At 61.9% G+C, this 22,066-nt stretch overlaps 2 protein-coding genes across 4 annotated transcripts in view; one reads left to right on the top strand and one right to left on the bottom strand.

The window, feature by feature from the left end:
* Positions 1-1,110: 1,110 nt before the first annotated feature.
* Positions 1,111-14,631, top strand: FADS3 (fatty acid desaturase 3). 2 transcript variants are annotated; one of them, XM_082748073.1, is made up of 12 exons: positions 1,111-1,493; positions 9,062-9,172; positions 9,688-9,885; positions 10,235-10,336; positions 10,475-10,597; positions 10,862-10,922; positions 11,443-11,519; positions 11,904-12,001; positions 12,405-12,501; positions 12,610-12,689; positions 12,896-13,021; positions 14,309-14,631. In XM_082748073.1, exons 1-12 carry the CDS (start codon positions 1,287-1,289, stop codon positions 14,358-14,360), a joined length of 1,332 nt encoding a protein of 443 aa, XP_082604199.1. In that variant the 5' UTR covers positions 1,111-1,286; the 3' UTR covers positions 14,361-14,631. The 2 variants fall into 2 exon arrangements, with proteins under 2 accessions (XP_082604199.1, XP_082604200.1); XM_082748074.1 differs by lacking the exon at positions 9,688-9,885.
* Positions 14,632-19,071: 4,440 nt separating this feature from the next.
* The window catches only part of FADS2 (fatty acid desaturase 2), a 31,100-nt gene continuing 28,105 nt past the window's right edge, over positions 19,072-22,066 (bottom strand). The window contains exons 10-13 of one of the 2 annotated variants that reach the window (XM_082748072.1): positions 21,765-21,844; positions 21,164-21,289; positions 20,719-20,810; positions 19,072-19,329 (exon numbers count right to left, since the gene is read on the bottom strand). In XM_082748072.1, coding sequence (XP_082604198.1) covers positions 20,759-20,810; positions 21,164-21,289; positions 21,765-21,844 — 258 coding nt within the window. In that variant the 3' untranslated portion in view covers positions 19,072-19,329; positions 20,719-20,758. Of the gene's footprint in view, positions 20,811-21,163; positions 21,290-21,764; positions 21,845-22,066 lie in introns of both variants that reach the window. The other variant, XM_082748071.1, reaches the window with a different exon arrangement.

Raw genomic sequence — 22,066 nt, 5'->3', positions numbered from 1 at the left:
TTCAACCTTTCTTGGCACCCCAGCCCTCCTGCCCCCAAAACACTGGCTTTAATGATTTCCTACAAATTGTTAAACCAAGATAAAAGGTTAGCACATCAGAGAAACATACTTAGTGTTCTCCAAGTGCATTCCCAGAACCAGCCTAGCGGCAATCTCCCCTGCGAACCTGTTCCAAGCACAGTTCTCCGCCCCCAAACCAGCCCAGCTGAATCCCACCCTGGGGGTGAGGGCAGCGCTCCTGCCTTAGGCTCCCCGGCGATGCTGCTGGGCTCACCTGATGCCCCGCTGCAGAACCTTGGCCTGACTGCATTCCACATCATTTGGGGACGATTCGCTTCTAGGAACAGGTGTCTTTATCTCAAAAACACATAAAAAGTAGTTTGGGGAGCACCTTACACTCTCAAAAGGACTTGAATTTATTTAGGTAAAAGCGGGGGAGGGTGCTGTACCAGGCAAGCCACCCGCCAGGGCAGCCAGAGGACGACAGCTGCCCGCTACGGATTCGGGTGCCCCTGCTCCCCTTCCACATCCCCACCCTGCAGCCCCAGCCTCAGAAAGACCACGGCCCCCCGCAGACGGCCCCGCGCCGGGCGGGTTGGTGCGGCCCGTCGCTCAGCCCCGACGGCGGCCTCGCTGCGCAGAGCTGGGGGGCCGATCGTTTGAGAGCTGTTTACAGTCACCCCGAGGCGGCGTTCCCACCTCCGAGCGCTCGGGACTGAACGTTCCGGGACGCGTGGCTGGAAGCCCCGTGTGCGCAGACTGTGGCTCCAAGCCCCGCCGGCACAGACCTGGGCCCCGAGGGCACAGCCGCACAGGTCAAGGGTGTATAAAGTCCCGGTCCCTCTCCAGTGCACCCCGCCCCGCCCGCCGGGAGCCGGGAGCCCGCCGCGGACGGCGCCCCGGGGCAGCGCCGGGCGTGGTGGCCACGGCCCCCGCGGCTGGGGTGGGCCCGCCTGGACACCGCCCTCGCCCGCCCGGAGCGCGGCGCAGCCAATGGAGGCCGAGGCGCCGCGCGGGGATTGGAGCGGGTTCGGGGTGGGCCGGCGGGGCCGGGCGAGGGGAGGAGGCGAGGCGGGCGCTGTCAGCGCGGTTATAAGGGAGGGAAAAGTTCCCTGCGCCGGGAGCCGGGCAGGCGCACGCTCGTACGGCGGCCGCAGCGGCAGGGCGGGGCCGCGGAGGAGCCGGTGGCGGCGGAGGACGCCCCCGGGGCCGCGACGCGCTCCCCTCGGGGTCTCCGGCAGACGTCGCCAAGGTACCGGGGGGCCCGAGGGCGTTCGCACGCAGCCATGGGCGGCGTCGGGGAGCCCGGCGAGGGGCCCGCGCCTCCGGGGGCGCCGCTGCCCACCTTCCGCTGGGAGCAGATCCGCCAGCACAACCTGCCGGGCGACAAGTGGCTGGTCATCGAGCGTCGCGTCTACGACATCAGCCGTTGGGCACAGCGGCACCCCGGGGGCAGCCGCCTCATTGGCCACCACGGTGCTGAGGACGCCACGGTAAGGAAGCCCACCGCTGGCCGGGTGGAGCCTGCCGCTCCCTGGGGCCTGGTCGTGGGCACTGGGACCCTCTCCACTTGCGGGGTCTGGCATCCTTTCTGCTCTTCGCTGACCTTTGATCTCCCGTTCTGGGACCCAGAATTGGGATGGACAAGCCAGGGCCCGATGTGGAGTAAGGAGGCCACGTCCCCGCATGGAGGACCTGCACACGGGGCCATGGAACAGGGCTGGGCTGGGTGCAGCGGGTATGTGCAGGAGTGAGGGGCTCTCAGAGGTGGGTGTGTCATGGTCAAGGAGCCCTCCCTGGGCCCTGAGCTTCTCCTCTGGGATCTGGGTCCACCAGGCCAGGTTCCTTTTGCTGAGTGCCAGGAGTAGGGTGGGTCCCCCCCCCCCCACCTCCCGGACTGCAAGGATGTGCCATCAGAGGCTGGGGGCTGGGCAGCAAAGCCTGGGCAGGGCCCAGAGGTCTGTGGCTTTCCTGAGAACCGCTGTAAACTGCTCTGAGGGGCAGTGACTCACCTCTCCTGGGCTGGCAGCTGCACGTGGGAGAACTTTGCCAGCCAGGCTGGGTGGGCCTCCTCGGGAAGCACGATCATCCCAGGAATAGGCTGGTCCTGGGGGACCCTGACTTCCCCTTCCCAGCCCATGTCTAGACATGTCTTGCCAAGGAGGGATGTGGCCCGGTCCACTCGGACTGCCTGGCCAGAGTCCAGTGGTAGAACAGCCTGTTGTGGGGAGCCCCCTTTCTCACCAGCCCCTTTCTGGAATCCAGCAGGCCCCATCCTAAGACGAGGAGTCGAGGCCATGTTATGCTCTGTCTTGACCATCTAAAATTCTTGGCTGGCCACTCAGGGTACCAGGAACCTTCCAGATATCAGGAGATGAATCCCTAACTGGCAGAACTCTTAAGCGGCAGAAGAAACTGTTCTGTCCCAGGAGGTCAGTGTCCCTGTTTACCAAGGCTGCTGGTTTGGACAATCCCCATGGACTCTGTAAGGGAGAAGGTCTCTCTTCGCTACATCCACCCCAGGAACCTGAGGGTTTAGAGTCAGAAGCCTCCTGGAAGTTGAGAACGTGACAGAAAGCGTTGTCCGTGGGCCAATTGGTGGCCATGGCATTGAAACTGACTGGGGGCCGACAAGCGTGTGACCACGCACGGGCCTGTATGCGTGTGAGCACTGTACGTGTTTGTGTGCGTGGTCTTATGCGTGTGTGTTTCTGCCAGGGGAGACGGTGGGGATGAAATGCCAGGGTGCTGGCCCCCCCTCAAGGCCACCCCAACCTTGGAGCTGAGGGTCAGGATGGAGGCAGCTGAGAGGAAGGGTGACACAGAGCATTTCTGAATTACTTGTTCCTGCTTGGTGCCCGGGCCCGTGCTGGGGGCCTCCCTCATGGGAACCCCATCAGACAGTTAGCCTGAGACCTCCATCAGACAGTTTTCACGTTGGTTCAATCGCCAGTAATTTCCATTTCCCATTTCCAAAAAGCGATCTCCCATCGGAGACTCAGATTGACCTTGAACCAGGTGTTACTCCTCTGAGCCTCAGTTTCTTCATCTGTAAAGTGGGGAGAGCCGGGCCAGCCAGTGAGCCGGCTGCGGGCAGGACTGTGCCTTCTCAACTTTGTGGCCCTAGGGCTGCCATGTAGTCGCTCCTGGTCGGTACGTGTGGCCAGTAAGTGCGAGTGCGCCCTGCAGACCACACAGGGCAGGGGACTAGCCGTGGCATAGCCGCCCCTGGGCCACTCGGCCTTGTCTGGCTCTGTCCATGCCTGCGCCAGGAAGGAGTTGCATTGAGGCCATCTTAGCTTTCTCAGGGCTCCAAACACCAGGCCGGAGTTGCCAGAAATAACCTGGGCTGTTTGGACCAAAGAGGTTCTGAGGTGCCTGGGGGGGACCCCAACCTTGGTCTCTGCGGGGCCTACAGCACAGATAACAGATGTGAGCAGCCCAGTGCTGTGTGTGGTCAAGTCCAGGCCCTGGGCACCCCATTCCAGGCCCTGGAGCACAGGTAGGGGTGGCATAGCTGTCCTGCTAGGGCTGTGCTCCCCCGGCCACCTCTCTGTAGCCCCAGCCGCCCCATCAGCTGTTCTCATGTCCAGGCGGCAGAAGCCTTCCTGCCAGGAAATTCCCAGAGTTCCTGTGCCATGAAGTCAGCCTGTGGCCATCCTGGGATACAAAGCTGGGTACCCTGGGGAGAGTGATCTGGGCCCCGAGCCAGGTTTGCCTAAGAGTCAGAGGCAGCTTGAGATTAGTGGAGCCAGCCACGGAGGGGCAAGACCCGACTGCTGCTGGTCAGAAGCATACCAGGGCTGGGCACCGAGTACCTACTGTGTGCTGGGCTCCAAGTTCAGCATTTGCTTTATAGAGACTCTTTTAACCCTCAGGATTCCCATGTGAGGCAGGTACTCTTAGTGATTTTTCCCACTTTACAGATGGGAAAGCTGAGGTTCAAAAAGAGAAAGTGACGTGATATTCAGTGGCAGGGTCTGAGATGTGAATCCGTAGCCCATCCTCTTAACCACATGCTGCCCTGTGACTTAACTGGTTTTTTTCCATTCATTCATTCTTCACTTACTGACTCATTAAACCCACCCGCAGATCCTCAGTGAGCATATCGCAGCCACCAAACTGTGCTCCAACCTCTAAAAATACAGCCACGAATGAAACATCGCAAGGATAAAGTTCCTTGGCAGAGGGTCGAGCTAGAGCAGAGGCTCAGAAGTGGGAAGGTGCTCAAGGAAATCAGCAAGGAAGCCAGCGGGGCTGGAGTGGAACAGAGGAGAGAGGGCAGGCAGTGAGGTCCAGAGGTGGGGGGAGTGGGCTCCCACTGGGCGTCTGTGTCCCTGAAAGCAGAACTTTGCTTTATTTTAAGGGGATCTTGGAGGCCAGAGTGGGGAAGCCAGGGCAATATAAGGCACATTTAGAAGGATCCCTAATGGGGATGGGAAGGCAGAGCCCTCCAGGAGAAGGGCAGCAGGCTAAGGGAAGAGATAGTGGGGACCTACCTTCTCCCAGCTGAGGTCCCAGTCACCTGGGCTCAGAAGGGCAGGCATGGCCAGGGCAGAAGGCAGGAGCTGCTGGGGGCCCAGGAGCACCAGAATGGGGTGGGTGGGTGGTATAGGAGTTAGCTTTAGGGGTGTTCGGACAACAACCCATCCAAGGCACGTATGCGTGTTGACCCATTTCACAGATGAGGAGACAGGCTGGATGTGGGTGACGTGCAGGGACCTTTTTGCAACCCTCAAAGAGCAGGGCCTGAGTCCTTGGGCTTGGAGAGTGGGGCTTGTGTCTGGGTTGGAGCTGGGAGGAGGTGGGCAGAGGGGAGGCTCTGAGGGGTGGGTTTAGAGGGGGCCGGGCAGGAACGCAGAGGACCTGGCTCCAGAGCCCACACTGCTTCCACCCAGCACGCTGGCCGCCTGCGGGGACTCCGCATGAAGGGTGACCTCCCTGGGCACTGCCTTGGTTTCTGCAGGGTCCCCACCCACTCAGGCTCCTTCCCACGCTAGTTGCAGTGCCTGGCTCCTGCCCTGGGGGCGTGCTGGGCAGGAACACAGTGCCTATGGAGGGACGCTGGTGGCCCCACCCGCCTGGTGGCCCTCCCGTGCATTTCTTCCTGAGGGCATGCAAGCCGTCGTGCTTTCCCATGAAGCGGCTAGGGAGAGCCAGAGCTCCCAGAGGGAGCTGGGCGGGGGTGGGGGTGGTGGGGGTGGTGGGGGTGGTGGGGGGGGGGTGGCTGAGAAAGCACCACGTGTCAGAGGGCCTGGCCCCTTTGGGGTGCTGGGCGGAGCCCTAACCTGGGTGCCGGCTAGTCACTGGGGGCACCAGGAGTGGCTCTCTGGGAGGGTTGGTCCTTGTGTCAGGCTGGCCTGCATGGGTGCGGGTTGCACGGGCCATGTTCAGAGCTGTGTGCCCTTTGGCCTCTGTCTCTATGTGTCCTCGTCTATAAAACGGGGACCCTGGTACTACTTCCCCACTGACCCCGATGAGGCAGGTGGGGGGCATGGGAAGGAGCACGCAGGCTGGGCCCGAGGGCTTCCTTTATCTTCCCACAGGGAGAGGAGGGACTACCCGTCAGGCTTACCCCCCTCCCCACCATTGTCACAATTCAACAGAGGCTTAAGGAGGCTGCATGGACAGACTCAGACCACTTGAGCCCCCAGCAGCCCCGCTCCATTCCCTTCCTGATCTGGAACATTCCCAAATCTTTGGGGAGTGACCAGAAATGCTTGCCTGTCCCCACTATGTGTCCAGCTTCAGGCTGGCTAGGATTTGAATGTTGGGGTGCACACCGCTCCCCTGCCTCACTCCCACAGGCCCGCCCTGGGAGGCACTAAATTCCAGTGGGCTCAGGAGAAGGGCACATCGGGCCAGTGCAGGACTCGGCCGGAGCTGGATGCCAGGCCCTTCTCAGTGCACTTCTACCTGCCCAGATCCGTCCGCCCGGCAGCCCCACGAGATGGGCACTGGTGGTTTCTGCTGTACTGTTGAGGAAATGCAAAATGGGGGGGAGGTGTGCGATCTTGTTTGTGGCTTCACAGCTCAGTTCATGATGGCTGGTCCCCAGCAGCCTGGCACGGAACCCCCCACTCCCACCCGTTGGCCGACTGCTACTGGGGGCTCACGAGGAGCTGTGGGGGCAGGGCAGGAGCTCAGAGAGCATGGATATCACAGATCTATTTGGGTTGGAATCCCCACTGGGCTGTGATGGACTCTGGCCTGGGCGGGGGTCCCTACCACTCCAAGCCTCTGTTCCAGTAAAATGGTTCTTATCCCTGCCTTGCGGACTCTTTTCCACTTACTCACACCTGCTATCCAGCGCCTGCTCTGCCAGTGGGGGAGGATCGTAGGATGTTTCCCAGGGCACAGGGGTGGAGGAGGGTGGGGCCCCCCACAGTGCCCTGAAACTCAGGCAGTACAGCCCAAGAAGCGCCAGGACCCCCCCTCCTGTGCCTCACAGTCCAGCCTCCAAGCAGCCAGGTCCTTGGCTCTGTGGGATGGTGGCCAGCTTAGTGGTGAGAGCCACTTTCCACCTCACTGCCCACCCCCCCCCCCAAGATCCACTGCCTCCCCCTAGTCCCACCCAGGAGTGGCCACCCTGGGGCTACTGTTGAGTGGCCCCAAGCACAGTTTTGCATTCGGATCCAATCAGAATCCAATCTCCATCAGATGGAGCTGTGTGAGTGGCTTGACCTCTCTGAGTCTTCTGCCCAGCCCCTGGGTCCTTAAGCAGTGGCCCAGGGAGGGTCTGCTCACATGGCCCCCCGCATGGGTTCCAGCAAAAGCTGTCTGCTGGTGCATCAGGCTTTGGCCCAAGGCCAGCGACCCACCTTGTTGGGACTGAGCACAAGAACAGTTCGGGGCACCTGGGCGGCTCAGTCTGTTGGGTGTCCGACTCTTGGTTTCAGCTCAGGTTGTGATCTGGTATTTGTGGGATCGAGCCCTGCATCGCGCTCCACACTGTGTGGCGTCGGCTTCAGATTCTTTCTCCTCACCCCATCTCAAATAAATAAATAAAATCTTAAAAAAAAAAAAAAAAGAAAAAAGACAGGCTCAGTGGTGCCGACCTGCTTCCCACGGACCAGCCACCACCCTGCCCCTTCTGTCCCCCATCAGCCGGACCCTTGTCTGTGGGCTGCTGGATTTTCTCACCGGCCCTTTGGGGCCTAACCAGCCCCTGTCATGCCAGGGGATAGATCAGGCTGGAAGTCCCTCTGGTGGCCCTTGCCCCCAGCGCATCCCCAAGCCTGGCCTGGGTGAATCGGGACCCAGGGACAGCGTCAGGAGGGAGCTCCTATGGCTCCTCAGGAGATCTGGGGGTCTGGTGGGCACCAGGGTGACCCCAGAACACAGGATGGGGGAGAAGAAGGGGCTGAAAGAGGAATGAAGAAATCCTGGGGCTGCAGCCACGTGCAGCCGGGGGAGTTTCAGAGGAAGCAAGAGGGGCTCAGAGTCGGTGCTCATCAGCGTCGGAAAGGAAGGGAATTCGCCACCTGCTCCAACAGGGATGAAGCTTGAGGGCCTGATGCTGAGTGGCAGGTCAGCCACGAGAGGACAGATAAATATGTTTGATCCCTCTTATCAGAGGTCCCGCGAGTAGTCGAATTCATAGACTGCAGAGTGGTGGCTGCCAGGGTCTGGGGGGGCGGGGGGAGTCCGCGTTTCATGGGGGCAGAGATGAGAAGGTGGTGGAGGTGGACGCTGGCCATGGTGGCTCGGCCGGGTGAGGGCGCTTCATGCCTGAAAGGCGCTGGAGTCTGGAGTCTTGCCCTCTTTTGCCTGGTCCCCGCAGGAGGGTAGACTTGCTCAAGGTCACAGTGGGTGGGGTCAGCTGAGCCCCAGAGCTGTCTACCCTCGCAGCTCCCCAGGAGGCCCCGGGGCCAGGCAGCTTCCGGTGGGGCCAGTCTCCTCTCCACCTCCTCCCTCCAAAGTCAAGATCATCTCGGAGAGCGGAGATTTCTACACGATACAGCTCTCTCCCTGCTTAGGAGCTCAGGGAAGGGCTCCAAGTCATATTCCCCAGGACCTAGGTTATTCCAGAAGCTGGACCCTCCTGGGCCCCACCCCCAGCCCCCAGAGGTCTCTAGGTTGCCCCGGGCCAGCAAGCAAGCATTGGACAGGAAAAGGGACCCTGGGGTGGATCCTGCAGGTGTGGCTTTTAAGTGGGAGCTGGAGGGGCCTGAAGTGTTTCCTCCCCGCAGGACCGTGCGGGGTGTCCAGTAGCAAGTAGAGGGGCCCAGCCTTCCGTCTGAATGTCCCCCAGAAGCTGGAAGGCTTGTTAGCAGGAGAACAACGGGAGGCCCCGTTCTCAGTGTTCTTGAGAGCTGTTTCCTTCGGCAGCCAGCAGGGCCCTGTCCCAGGCCCCGCGGGGACAGCCCCTCACCCCCATCCCTGCTTGTTCTAGCTGGTCAGGGCAAGCCGGTGGCGAGGGCTAGTTCCTTCAGAGATAGCCTCTGCGAGTTCAAGGGTGAAAATCCAGTGAAGAGCTGAGAGCGAGGACAAGCCCGTTGCACCAGGACTCGATTGGCAAGACTAAGGGAGCCCAGTTGTACAGGCCGGTTTGCTCAACGTTTCAGAAGCCCCTGGGCCGGCTTCCCCACTGGTCCCCGTCCCTAGCGCTTTGCTGTTCTGGCCTCTAACCCCTGTTATAGTGTGCCCCTCCCCATTCCCATCCCCAGCGGTTTCAGAGAGCCATGGGAGTATGTGATGTTTATTTAATTTGCTTATTTTTAAAAAAATGATATTTTCTCCTCCTGCTTTTAAAATCAAATGAGCTTAACCATTTGAGTCTCTTCCTTGCCAACCTAAGAACTCAGTCTGTGTGGCCCTGGCCTGATTTTTGGCGAGCCTCCCCCCCCGCCCCCCGCCAGTGCTGGGGAAAGCAGCTGCAGCCTGGCTTCCAGCGGGACACCTAGGTCCTGGGGAGGACTCGGCCAGGCCAGTGGGCAAGGCTGACCCATGTGGCCCTGTTTATGTGACCGCAGATCCATCCCAGGCCCTCCCACCCATGCTGCCTCTGGGGACCGCTGCAGCGGGCTGGCTGTCCCCCTGACTGTTGGCTCTCCTTCAGGATGCCTTCCGCGCCTTCCACCAGGACCTCAATTTTGTGCGCAAGTTCCTGCAGCCCCTGTTGATTGGAGAGCTGGCCCCAGAGGAGCCCAGCCAGGATGGACCCCAGGACGTGAGCGGGGCCCTGGTGGAGGCCAAGCTGCCAACGGGGGGGTGGGGGTGGGGGCTAAGGGGGTGGGGGCATCGCCACATTCCTCCCAGGGGCCCCCGGGGGCCAAGGCTGGGTCGGCCATCCCTTCCTGGGCAGGTAGCTGGCGGTGGAGGTAGAGGGTCTCCTGCAGGAGCCTGGGGTTGTGGGGCTGGCCGGGCTGCAGCATCGGCTGTGTTTCCTGCTCTGGGCCCAGTATCCCCATCTACACCGAGGGTTTGGATGCACTGGGCTTTAAGGGTCTTCCCTGCTCTGGCTTTCTCTGCTTCTCACGTGCCCCACACCTTTTGTGGGGCCAGCCTTTGCCACCAGCTGCCTCCCCAGCTCAGACCCCGGGCTGGAGCTCTCCCCTCCGTTCCTTCGGCTGCACCCCATGGGCCTGGCCCCGGGACTGGCTGTGGCATGGGTCGCTGTGGGGGGACTCCCGGAGATCACTGGGGCCTCGCTGCTGTAGCCCACCAGCCCTCCCACCGTGGCAGGCCCAGCTGGTGGAGGACTTCCGCGCCCTACGCCAGGCGGCCGAGGACATGGAGCTGTTTGAGGCCAAGCCCGCCTTCTTCGCTCTCCTGCTGGGCCACATCCTGGCCATGGAGGTGCTCGCTTGGCTTCTCGTCTACCTCTTCGGCCCGGGCTGGGTGCCCAGCACCCTTGCCGCCCTTGTCCTGGCCACCTCCCAGGTGACTCCAGCGCTGTCTTGCCGCCGCCCAAGCTATCTAGTAGATACAGGGCCTGGCACCCGAGGGCACTCTGGATGTATTTGCTGAGTGAATACATGAATGAATGAGCTGCAGAGTCCCCAAGAGGCGTGTATCTGTAGGTCAAGCTGCGTGTTAAACAAGCTCGGTGAGAGACTTCCAAGTCCCCAGGCCTCCTGACGCTCAGCTGTCCTCATCTGTCAAACAGAGGAAGATGGCCCACTGGGTCTTAAAATGCAGCAATAACTGTGGGGGTACCCTGGGAGCTGGGAGGGAACCCTGGGCTGTCCGGTCCTGGGTCACCGGCTCCTGACCCCGCCTCGGTCCCCAGGCTCAGTGCTGGTGTCTGCAGCATGACCTGGGCCACACGTCGGTCTTCAGGAAGTCCCAGTGGAACCACGTGGCCCAGCAGTTTGTGATGGGGCAGCTGAAGGTGAGGGTGGGGGGGCAGGCGGCGGGGAGCCACGCGCAGAGCTGGGGGTGTCTCCCCGGGGCTGCCCGAGTGTGCAGGCGGGGGCGGGAGGTGCACCCGGCCTCGCCCCGGCCCTGAGCGCTCCCTCATCCCCTACAGGGCTTCTCGGCCCACTGGTGGAACTTCCGCCACTTCCAGCACCATGCCAAGCCCAACATCTTCCACAAAGACCCAGATGTCACCGTGGCGCCCGTCTTCCTCCTGGGGGAGTCATCCGTTGAGGTGCGTGGGGAGAACATGGATTCACCCCGCTGGCCCTGCGGCTTGGTGGTGGGGGTTGGGGGGAGGGACTGTGGCCACTGAGTCCCTCGTTGTGGCCCAGGCCTGGCCCCTGACCAAGCTCCCCAACAAATCCAGGCTGAGCCACTGCTCAAGGGGCCCCCCTTCCCCACTTGCCAGCCCTCCAGGGAGGGGGGATGGGCCCAATGGCTGGAACCTAGGGCTGCCTTGGCCCCAGCCAGCCCCCAGCCTGTGCTGTCTCCACAGTACGGCAAAAAGAAGCGCCGGTACCTGCCCTACCATCGCCAGCACCTGTACTTCTTCCTGAGTGAGTGGGCGTGCATTGGCCCTGAGATGGGGGCACAGCGGGGCCAGGCCTGCCGACCCTCTCGACAGCTTCCGCTGCCTCCCAGGGCGGGGGCCCACTTGTTAAAGCCTCCCTCCTACGGCCTTTGCTGGCCTCTCCTGCCCCAGTTCTCCCTCTCCCCCCAACCCCCCATCCCCTCAACCACCCCCCCCCCCACCACCACCTGCAGCCACGGCTGACTCTCCCCTCGCCAGCTGCAGCCTCGGCCTGGGCATTCAGAGTTCCTTCCTGCACTCGCAGCACGGGACTCCGGAGCCCTAGAGGACGGGGCAGTCGGTGGGGAGGCCCGCTTGAGGCTGGGAACCTGGCCCCGGCCTGCAGAAGACTCGTGGGTGACATGGGGTTGGGTACCTGGAGGGGACCGGCACCCGGTAGCACGGGCGTTCCCGGGGTAACAGCGCCTCGCTCCCCCACTCCCTCGGCCTCTCCTGCTTGGCAGCCCAGCCCTGTTCCTCCTGACCCCGCTGTACCCCTCTTACAGTCGGCCCACCGCTGCTCACCCTGGTGAACTTCGAGGTGGAAAATCTGGCCTACATGCTGGTGTGCATGCAGTGGACGGTAAGCGGGGGTGGTAGGGGCGCGGAGGGGACTCGGCGCGGGTCTCCCAGGGAAGCTGGCGGTGGTGGGAGGAGGGGGGGCACGAGGTGTGCACGTGCAAGTGTGCACAGGACGTGCTGGGGGTCTGTCCGGGTCAGGGTGCCCTACCTGGAAGCGGGGACCCCCTGGGCCGACTCTGCCAGTTCTGTGTCTCCCAGGGAGGGGTCCCTCCATGACACCTTCTCCTCCAGAGTTAGCCCCACAAGGCTGGCAGGGCCAGGACCCTGGCCCTCTACCTTGCTAGGAAAACCTTGCTGAGGCACAGCCAGCAAGAAGGGGTGGGTGACCCCAGCTCCCACTCCCGACTGCCTCAGGGCCTCTGTGCTCCTCTCCCCTCTTCTGCAGGACCTGCTGTGGGCCGCCAGCTTCTACTCCCGCTTCTTCCTGTGCTACACCCCCTTCTACGGCCTCCCTGGGGCTCTGCTCCTCTTCGTTGCTGTCAGGTATGGCCAGACTCGGAAGGGCCGGGAGTTGGAGAGACCACACGCAGGCGGCAGGGGACCTTGGCCACAGCCCTCCATGCTCAGAGCCTCCACGTCCCCATCTGCAGTATGGGGACAGCGGGGCTTCCTGCCTGGGGTGGCTGAGAAGCACGAGGGGCGGGGTCCCAGGGGCGGCGGGTCTGGAGGCCGTGGCCCGGCTTACAAGCGGCCCTATGGACGGCCATCCTTGTGCGCTGGGCTGCTCCGGGCTCTGCCGAGCCATGGCCCCTGCTTCGCTCAGCTTCCTCAGACACCAGTGGGGGAGGGGTTACAGCAGTCCCGGGGCACAGATGAGGACGCTGAGGACCAGGCCTGATCTAAGCGGTGAACTAGACATGGGCAGTGCCTGAGCCTCTCCTCTCAGGGTCCTGGAGAGCCACTGGTTCGTGTGGATCACGCAGATGAACCACATCCCCAAGGAGATTGGCCACGAGAAGCACCGGGACTGGGCCAGCTCTCAGGTGGGCTGCAGGGGTGTGACCTGGCCGGGGCCCCGCTAGCCCCTGGTGGGGCTCCCAGGGCAGGGCCCTGTGCCCACCTCTCAGCGGTGCCCCACCTGTTTCTGGCAGCTGGCGGCCACCTGCAACGTGGAGCCCTCGCTCTTCATTGACTGGTTCAGCGGCCACCTCAACTTCCAGATCGAGCACCAGTGAGTGCGGCCCTGGAGGCCCCACGGGGGTGGGAGTGAGTCCTGAGCCTGGGGGGGCTGGCCAGGGGCCCCTGTGTCCAGTCTTTCCCTGGGGAGACCAAGACATAAGCCCTGGACTCCCTGGGGGCCTGGGAGGGGTTGGGTGGGGAAGGGGGCTCCCTCCGGCACCCCCCACTTCAGGTGCCAACCCACGCTCTCCCCACCAGCCTCTTCCCCACGATGCCGAGGCACAACTACCGCAGGGTGGCCCCGCTGGTCAAGGCACTGTGTGCCAAGCACGGCCTCAACTACGAGGTGAAGCCCTTCCTGACCGCCCTGGTGGACATCGTTGGGTAAGGACCCCCCATGCACGGCAGCTCCCCTCGGTCACCTTCCCGGACACCTGGCTCTCAGAGCCCACACGGGTCCCTCTTCAAGAGCTGGCACTTGAGGCTTTTCCAATCAACCTCTCTGTTCTCAGCCTGTGCCCTCCCTCCCTTCCTGGGGCGCTCTCACACCGCTGGGTTTCGGGGGCACCTGTCGTGGGCCCAGGCCCTGTCCTGCATCCCTGTCTCTGAGCAGAACAGACTGAGATCCCAACCTTTCTGGAGGTGACGTCCTAGTAGGGGCCATAGGAAGGTTAAAATAAGTCAAGTACAGAGGACGTGGGAAGAGAAGATACGCTTTGGCAAAAGAAAACCATAAAACCTAAGAATGGGGATGGGTGAGGGGACGTGAGTGCCAGGTAGGACTCGCGGGTTTCTGATAGGGTGACAGGGAGGGTGGTATTGAGAAGCGGCCACGTGAGCAGGGACGGGGGGGGGGGGGCTGGCCATGGGGTCAAGTGTGATGGGGTGACTATCTGGGGCAAGGGAACAGCCGTGCCAAGGCCGTGAGGCAAGAGTGTGCCGACGGGAGTGGAGGAGGGACACGCAGGACTGGGGTTCTGGAGAGATGCCCTGACCGGGGCTCGATTCGAAGCAGAAAGAAGCAGAGCAGAGGTTCCTGTAGCTGTCCAGGCGAGGGATGGGGTAGTTGGCCCTGCAGGTACCCTTGGCCATGGGGAATCGTGGTCAGATTCTGCAGCCAGAGCTCTGCCCCCTCTGTGCTCTGCCGCACTCTGTTCCCTGGACTCCGAGGCCTTTCCTTCCATGCTGGGGTTGGACCTCCTGCGGCTTCTCCTGCACGACCCTTCCTGGCCCCGGGCTCTGAGCACCTGCCCTGGGCACAGAGTTTCCCTGCGAGTTGTGGCTGGTTCTGGCTGCTCTGTCTGCCGTCAGGCTCAGGGTAGGGAGGGTGGGCAGGCGGCAGGCTCCTTGACTTAGAAATGGGTCCTGGGATCGCAGGGCCCAGCAGAAGGTGACAAAAGAGAGAGTGGGGGAGAACGAGGGACGGGCCCATGCTGACTGCGGTCTGGACTTGGCCTTGGTGCCCTGTCTGCTCCCAGGCAATGTCTAGATTCTACTCCAGTGAATGAAAGTGGAGCTTCCACTCCCGGTTACCTGGCTGCCCCACCCCCACCCCAGCGGCCTGTCCCAGAGGAATGGGGACAAGTCCATTCACTCACCCTCACTGTCCTGGGGGCTGGGGGTAGTATCTTGCAGTCACCAGCCCCCCCACCCCCCATCTCTGTCTCCTAGGTCACTGAAGAAGTCTGGCGATGTCTGGCTGGAAGCCTACCTCCACCAGTGAGGACAGCACCCCGGGCCCGGCTGCCACCAAGCTGGCCCAGGCAGACTTGTCCGCCCCCCTCCCCACCTGGCCTAGGGGGCCCTGCCCACCCTTCTGGATCTGCTCACCTCAGCCCCCTCACCTGTGTGCTTGGCAGCCCTAAGGCCATGGCTCTTGGCCAAACAGGACCAGGGCTAGGGGGATGGTACATAAAGCCACACAGCATGGCATGTTTTCCTAGAGCAAAAATTTAGGGAAAACTGTTATTTTTATATAAAAACAAACCCAGATACATGATGGAGTATTGACTCTATAAGGCTCTTGGGGCTGGAGTTTGCCCCAGACTTCCTCAGAGGCGTCGGGCCCTTGGGCCATTGGGGTGCTGGGAGATGGCAATCGGGGGGTGCCAGTGAATGATGGCTTTTAGAGGTCCCCTCTGCCAGGGGTTGGGGAGCTGGCAGCTGCCCCAGGCTCAGCTCTCTCTGTGGGCCTGGGCCCTCCCTTCATGTTCTTGGCCCACTCACCAGCAACCTCCGGCAGTCACGATGGGCTCCCCTCGCTGGACTCCTCTGCACAGTGGGTCTGCACAGTGGGACCGGGGCCTGTCCAGCAGACCAGGGCTCATGGAGGAAGGCCATGTCCAAGGCGCCCCTTGAGCACAGAAAGGGGGAGCCAGCATGGCCCCGACGTGCCCTGGCCTCCTCCCGCAGCCTCCTTGTTGAGGGGTCTCCTAGGACCACCCACTGGTTCCGCACTTGGCATCCGGCTGGTGGGGTGCAGCCTGACTGTGCTCAGTGGCCCCCAAGGGGGAACACAGGCTTTCTCGCATGCCTGCCTGGGACCAGGTGCCTGCTTGGCATCAGCAGCTTAAAGAAAATGAAATGCGAAGCTAGGATTTCTCTGAGGGCCTTTCTGGAGAGGGAGCTGGAGTCCCCTGACCCCACCCCCATCTGCCGCAGGATCGTCCCTCCATTTGTCAGAGCCGCCATTGTCCTGGGCTGGGTTCTCTTGAGGAGGTCAAGGGACACACGTCCTGGAGGTCTTATCCAGTCCTTTCCCAGGGACACCTGCCCCCCGCCATGCGACTCCTGCCCCCATTTCTCTGGTCAGGAAAACCCTGGTGGGGTGGAGGGATCCTGCCTTTGCTGGGAGTCATGGCTATGACTTTGTGGGAAGTTATTCAACCTCTCTGAGCGGTAGTATGACCTAGGGTGATGGAAGGTAAAAGGGGATGCTCTGTGGAAAGTTCTTTGCATAGGACTTGGCAACAGGGTTCAGAAATTTTAAAAAATGCACGTGTGCAGTCCAGCACCCTGGGGCCCCACCTGCTCTCACCTGGGACAAGCCGGCGGCTGTCTCTGACCCAGTTTGTTTCTTGACAGGTACTTCCTGCCTTGAAAGCAAACTCTGTATGTCTAGAGCAGACCTCACATTCAGGGTCCCTGCCCGGGCTGTTCCCTCTGCTGGGAGATCCCCTTCCTGTGGCCACCTACGGAAACGCTGCTGACTCCGGGTGCCCTGTGAGCCCTGGGTTGGCATTCCTTCCACCTCCTGAGCAGCCAGGGCGGTTCCTGCAGTTGCCCTGATTGTGCACTTAGGGGAAATGTCAACACCCCGTACTTGGTTGGGGGGGCAGCACCTCCCTGCCTTAGGGGATGCTGAGCCTGGGGCGCCACCTAGGGGCGTCCGGAATACCTGCACCGTTGTGGGGCAGGCCCCGCTCCGCGCTGCCCCTAGTGGTGGCCTCGGGGAGCGCGCGTTCCCTCTTCAAATCAGGGGTGTCCTAGTGACTTGCTCAGAGGACCGTTGTGGAAGCCGCCTGGCCTCAAGTAGCCAACCGATCTGGATCTCCTCTTACTGCCTAAAATCCACTGGCGGGATGTCTTGGCCCTTACCCCACTCTGTCCTGCATGTGCGCAGGTCATCACCCCTCTCCTGAGCTGAGCTCCCCTTCTCCATCAGGAGTTCTCTTCCAGAGTCCCGAAACAAAAAACTCTAGGCAGTGTGGGCCAGCTTTGTGAAAGGAGGGAAGGAAGGGCCTTGGGGGAGCCTCCAAGAAACCCGGGATCCCTTCCTGATGGTGTACACTCAGTCTTGAGCGCAGAGGAAAAGCAGAAAGGCTGCGGGCAGCTGGGACTTGCTGATTTATTCCTTCTGTCAACCAGCACGGACAGAGTCTCCCGTGGGCATCCCCAGCAGGTGGTGGGAAAGCAGATTCACAAGAGCCAGCCCTGCCTGTAATAGTGAATGGCTCGTCTGGGTTATGAAGGAACTCGTATGTGGTAGGCCAGATCACAGACCTTTCACGAGGCTTACAAACACACACACACACACACACACACAGTGCCCCGGCAGGTCTGAGAGTGCCTGGCTGCCTCTTCCGCTTGGCCCTTTCCAAGCTCTCAGGACCTGACCTTAATTCTCCTGGACATTTGCTCTTGAACGGGGTGATTTGGCTTGGGCTAGTATGAAAAGAAACGTCAAATGCAGCGAAAAGAAACCTGGAGTTCTAGACCTGGGCCATGCCTTCCCCTCGGGCCTCAGTTTCTTCCTTAGAGGTTGTAGGCACTCCCTGAGACCCACAGCTTATCATTTCCAGGCCAGGCATCAGACCAGGGTCTCTTTGAGAAGCTGCATCCCATCCAAAGGGGCACATCTCTCCAGGGACGGAGCAGCTGGGACAGGGAAGGACTCCTGATTGGCGCAAGGCACTGTCTCTGGAGCAGTGGTTGGCGACTCCCAAGGGCAGCGGGAGTCCAGGGCTGCCAGCCACCTCCACCCTGCCCTTCATCACCAAAGTCCTCCTCGCTCCTCCCAAAGGACCAAGAGAGTTCCTGAGTGTCCCACTGGATGCCTCAGCAACTTGCCAGGTCCGCTGGGGGGCTCCAGGTCCACACACAGCCCAGGCCACTCTGTCAACCCTTCCTCTGGGCCCCAGGGCCCTGCACATGTTCAGGCCATCCACCATGCTGAGCGGACTCTCAGCTCCCCAAGGCCTCCCTCCACCATCTCCGCCCCTCTGGCCAGCTGCTGAGCCTCTTGGGAGTGGTCTGACATTTGACATGATGGTGTCAGGGGACATCTGGTTCTGGGAAACAGTCCTTCCCTTGAGGGAGTGAAGGAGATGGGCTGGCGGAGTGTTGGGTGAGGAGCAGGGATCTGGCTGCCACCACCGCATGGCCTCCAGCCAGCCCTTTCCCTGCTGGTCCCAGCCTCCCCCGAGAATGGAAGCTTCGGGTCTTGTGATCACTAAGGACCTTACAAGTCAGGGACTCATGACTTTGGGGGGGAGGTGCGGGGGTGGGGAAACCCATGATTCCGTGTTGGGCAAGACCCTCCATGGAGTATGTGGACAGAAGGGATTCAGCAGAGAGCAGGTACAGGTGTTCCCAGCTTCTTGCCACCGGCGTAATAATATTTGAGCACACAGACGGCGCGGTGGGAAAAAGACACAGGAAAGATCCCAGTGCCCCCTGACCCGAGCCCACATTTAGCTGGTGCCTTCAGAGCCACAGTGTCCACCTAGACCATCAGTCCTCCCTGCGACCCTCCCCATCCCTGGGAGCCTGTACTGTCCCATCCTGGGGGACAGGGTACCACGCCCAGCCCAGGCAGGAGGCGGAACACAGGCACAGGTAAGAAGGATGGAAGCTGTGTATCTCATGGTCTCTCAGACTCAAAGTCCTCTCTACTGCAAGGTCCGGGCCAAGGGCTCACAGGCGGGGAGAGTGACAGCCTCACTCTAGCCTGGTGCCTTTGGTGAATCAATGGCGGGACCCACCCAGAGAGCCAGGCCAGAAGACTCACCCAAGGCCACTCAGTGGGTCTCTGTCTCCTGGCTCAGGGCTCCTTCTGCAACCTTGGATCCCACTGCCGAATCCCTGGACCCACTGGGGAACCACCTCCACCCTACCCGGGACAGCTGGCTGTCCCTGCGCACGATACTGGGGTCCCAGGGAAAACACGAAGGCCACAAGGGTCTACTCGGGGACCCTCTGCAGTCCTGCTGGGAAGAGAGGCAAGGCCGGGTGCTGGCTATGCTGAACCCTTCCCGGACACACCTAGCTTGACCTGCCGCCTGAGCCAACCCGGAGGCAGGGGAGCAGAGCAGCATTTGGGCTCCTGGCACAGCCCTCCGGACTTCCCAGGCTTGATGGTAGGACAGACCCAGGACTCTGTCTGCCGCTGCCTGTGAGCTGGTGGGCTGAGCTGAGATGGCATGAGCGTCTCCCCAGGGTGTGGGGACCACAAGACGGAAGCGTAGGTCTCCAGGGCTTTCTAAACTCCCTTCCGAGATTCTCTTTGCTCCCCAGCGCTCTGTCCACTGACCAGAAAATGGGGGAATGGGAGTCTGGCAACAGGCCAGTCAGTTGGCGAGGTTGTGAGCAGACAGCTGCTCCCAGGAGGAACTGGGGACAGAGATGCGGAATGGGGAGGTCAGAAAGGTGGCCTGGGCCAGCGCCTCCTTGCTGCCCTCCAGAGACCTTCCAGGAAACCTCCTTTGGCTCCAGTGGCCACATCTGGAGTTGGGTTTGTGTGTGCGCACTTCAGTGGAAGGGGAGAGAAGTTCTCTCCTGAAGGGAGGCAGCAGGGGATGGGGGTAGGGCCACCGCAGTTGGGGAAGGGACAGCAAAAAGCCTGTCTCTACCAGCAGGAGTCTTCTCCCTGGTCCCCTGGCTACAAAGCCCCTTCCTCCATCCTGACAGCCCGCTTAGCATTAACGTGCAGAAAGTGAGAATAAAATTACTTTTATTTCCAAAAAATGTAGGGGTGGGGGAGCCATATGGTAAAAATTAACATCAGTTCCCTATAGATCCATTCTGTGTCCCTGGAAGGACAGCCCCTGGGGCCTGTGTTCCCCGCTGGGTCGCCATGGCAACCTGCAGGTCCGTCGCACAAGATGCATCTCCCCCTGGCAGGGGAGCTGGGGGACTACAGCTCTCTCCCATAGGCGCCCCCGCTGAGCTGGTTCTGCTCCCCTCCCCTGAAGCTAAATATTGGTTAGTGGGTTAGATTTCCGAACGCAGCAGCCCGGAGTCCCTCCCTCCCGCTCACTCCCCATCCCCTTGGCTGCCTGGCTTCCGGCCCCAAACTCCTTGTTGCAGTTTTCACTTGACCTTCATCACGTCTCCCTCCCAAACCCCCAGATCTTTAGGGTCACGTCCTCTGGGACTGCCTCCCCCCGGGCCCCTACTGCCTTCTCCACAGCAGCGGCCTCAGCAGCTCCCACAGTTGGGGTCCCTGTGGCCTCCATGAGTGAGCCGGGCTCAGCCCACCACAGGGGCCTAAAGAGGCAGCTGGTAGAAGGTTGTGACAAGGCCCAGCCCTGTTGTCGCAGCTCCCCCCAACCCCGTCAGAATGTCTCTGTAACAAAAGATTAAAAAACCAGAGGACAGGCGAGAGCAGAAGACAGTGTGAGCACGTCCCCACTAGCAGCCCCCGCATGGAGCTGGGCTGTGTGAGGCGCCCTCCGGCAGCTTGAAGGGCTCAAGGCCACTTGGCCAAGCAGCTAGAAACTGGTGGGCACTGCCTGGCAGGTAACAGAGCACCTTGGAGAAAGGTCTGATCGTCCAGCCCGGACAAACAGCTGAAGGGAATGTTGGGGGACGAGGGGACAGGGCTGAGCCGACAGGCCAGCTGATCCTCTGATCTGGCCAAGCCCACTTTCAGGATGGCCCCCTTGGCCCCTGGGTCCCAAGCTGTGGAGCTGGGGAGACGTGGCAGTGGTGGGATGAAACAGCACAAGCCCCGGGTCAGAGGGCTCCTGCGGGGCGAGGACACTTGCCTGGGCCCCGAGGTCTGAGCTGGCTGCGCTGTGGGCAAAGGGAGCAGGGATCAGGGTCAGGACCCTGGGTATCTAAAGAGAAGGGGTGGCAGCAGGGAGGCCCAGGTCCCAGTGCAGGCCGCGAGGGAGCCGGGGGCACCAGGCGCACACACCCCCTAACACCAGTGACGGGGACACTGACAGTGGGGCCAGGCCTACAGGCCAGGGAGCCGTGGCGCCCAACGAGGACCCCCACCTGCCACGGTCCTCAGAAGTATCTGAGGGAGACAAGGAGGTGTGAGGCCTAGAGACCAGGCAGCAGGACAGGGGTGTTATAGGCCGTCTCTGTGGACCTCTGGCCTGGCAAAAGTTTGGGGACAGAAGTTGGGGGCCGGGACAGAGCACCTCTCTTGGCTCCTGGGGGTGGGAGGGAGCAGGTAAAGGGCCATCTGAGAGAGGACAGCCCCATGAAGGAGGGTGTCGGAGACAGAAGTGCAGGGAAAGCGGAGGAAAACAGGAGATAGACCAAGAATGGGATTCCCGAACCAGCATGTACCCCAGCCTTGTGGAACCCCTCAGAACAAAAGCCCCCCTCCCTGTGGCCAGCAATCCCACCTGCTCCCCCTTCCCCATGGGCAGCCCCAGGGCTGCTGCTTCATTTGTGGAGGTAGGCGTCCAGCCACAGCTCCCCGGACTTCTTCAGGGACCTGGGAAGAGGAGGGGACCGTCAGGACCCAGGAAGGGGGGCGCTGGGGAGGCCACGCTGGGGGGTGGGCGGTGCTTCTTGGCTCTCAGAGGGACTATAGGGTTGTCTGCTCAGGGCTCCCGGGGGGACAGCCTGAGGGAGGACCAAGGGAGGGTCCCCCTCCAGCCCAGAGCTGAAGCCGGGTCCTTCCTAGTAAGGGAGGAGCCCTGGTGGGGACACTTGGGCCCCAGGGGCTTGTGTCCTCTGGTGGCCATTAGTCTCACCATGGCCAGTCCCAGCTGCGCACCTCTCTGTCTCTTTGCTGAGCCCCAGGGACCTCCAGGGGCTCCAGCAGCCGCAGACGCCCCCCCTTACCTAATGATGTCCTGAAGGGCCCTCAGCAGCGGCTTCTCCTGGTACTTGATGCCATGCTTGGCGCACAGAGACTTCACCAGCGGCGCGACCTTGTGGAAGTTGTGCCGGGGCATGGTGGGGAAGAGGCTGGGGACAGTGGGGACAGAGTGAGGACGTTCCCGCCCCCTACTCACAGCCCGCACGGACAGCAGCAGTCAGGGTGGGGGAGACCCCATCTGCGGCTCTCCTTGTGTGTGTCCCCCCCACTGAGGCTGGTGCACAGGAGGTGGGGAAGAGCCGTGCCTCAGTTTCCTTGTCAATGAAGGGATCGGTCCCCCTGCCCTGCTAGGCTCGAAGGTTCAAGAGACCAGTGGTGAGCTCTCTATGGTTACAAAGCTGGGACCGCATGGGAAGGGTGGCTGTCCCTCGGGCTGGTGAGCCCCTCCCCCCGACCTCAGTGGGTGGGCTGCAGAACCAGGCTCCAGGCCTGATGCACTCGGGAGGCCTGGCCAGGGTGGGGAGGGAGGTAGCCCCCATGTGCTGCCCATGCCCAGACAGGGCTGGTGACCTCCCTCCTCCAGGGCCACCCACCTTCCCAGCCTGCCCGCCCGCCCGTGCTCACTGGTGCTCGATCTGGAAGTTGAGGTGTCCGCTGAACCAGTCATTGAAAAAGGACTGCTCCACGTTGCAGGTGGCTGCCAGCTGCGGAGGGGAGGGGTGAGAGCCCAGGAGCAGATGGGAGAATGAGGGCTCCATCTCTTTCCCGAGAGGCCCAACCCCTCCCTGTCGAGCTGCCTGGCTGGGAGACCTTGGCCCATCCAGATTCCCCGCTGGTCCCTCCCTGTGGAAGGTTACAGGCAGGGAAGCCCAGCGTGGTCCAGGGCCCACTGAGCAGCTAAGGGCTGGAGGCGTGGAGACGGACCC

Source organism: Mustela nivalis (genome assembly GCF_964662115.1).
Source record: "Mustela nivalis genome assembly, chromosome: 9".
Classification (NCBI taxonomy): Eukaryota; Metazoa; Chordata; class Mammalia; order Carnivora; family Mustelidae; genus Mustela; species Mustela nivalis.
This window is presented reverse-complemented; position numbering and strand designations above follow the sequence as displayed.

What these genes read in the sequence shown, in the direction of transcription:
- FADS3 (XM_082748073.1), top strand. Translation starts at nt 1,287, where the DNA reads ATGGGCGGCGTCGGGGAGCCCGGCGAGGGGCCCGCGCCTCCGGGGGCG. An exon ending in TGGGGGAGTCATCCGTTGAG is followed by an intron (nt 10,598 to 10,861) that starts GTGCGTGGGGAG and finishes CTGTCTCCACAG; the next exon opens with TACGGCAAAAAGAAGCGCCG. An exon ending in TGGTGTGCATGCAGTGGACG is followed by an intron (nt 11,520 to 11,903) that starts GTAAGCGGGGGT and finishes CCTCTTCTGCAG; the next exon opens with GACCTGCTGTGGGCCGCCAG.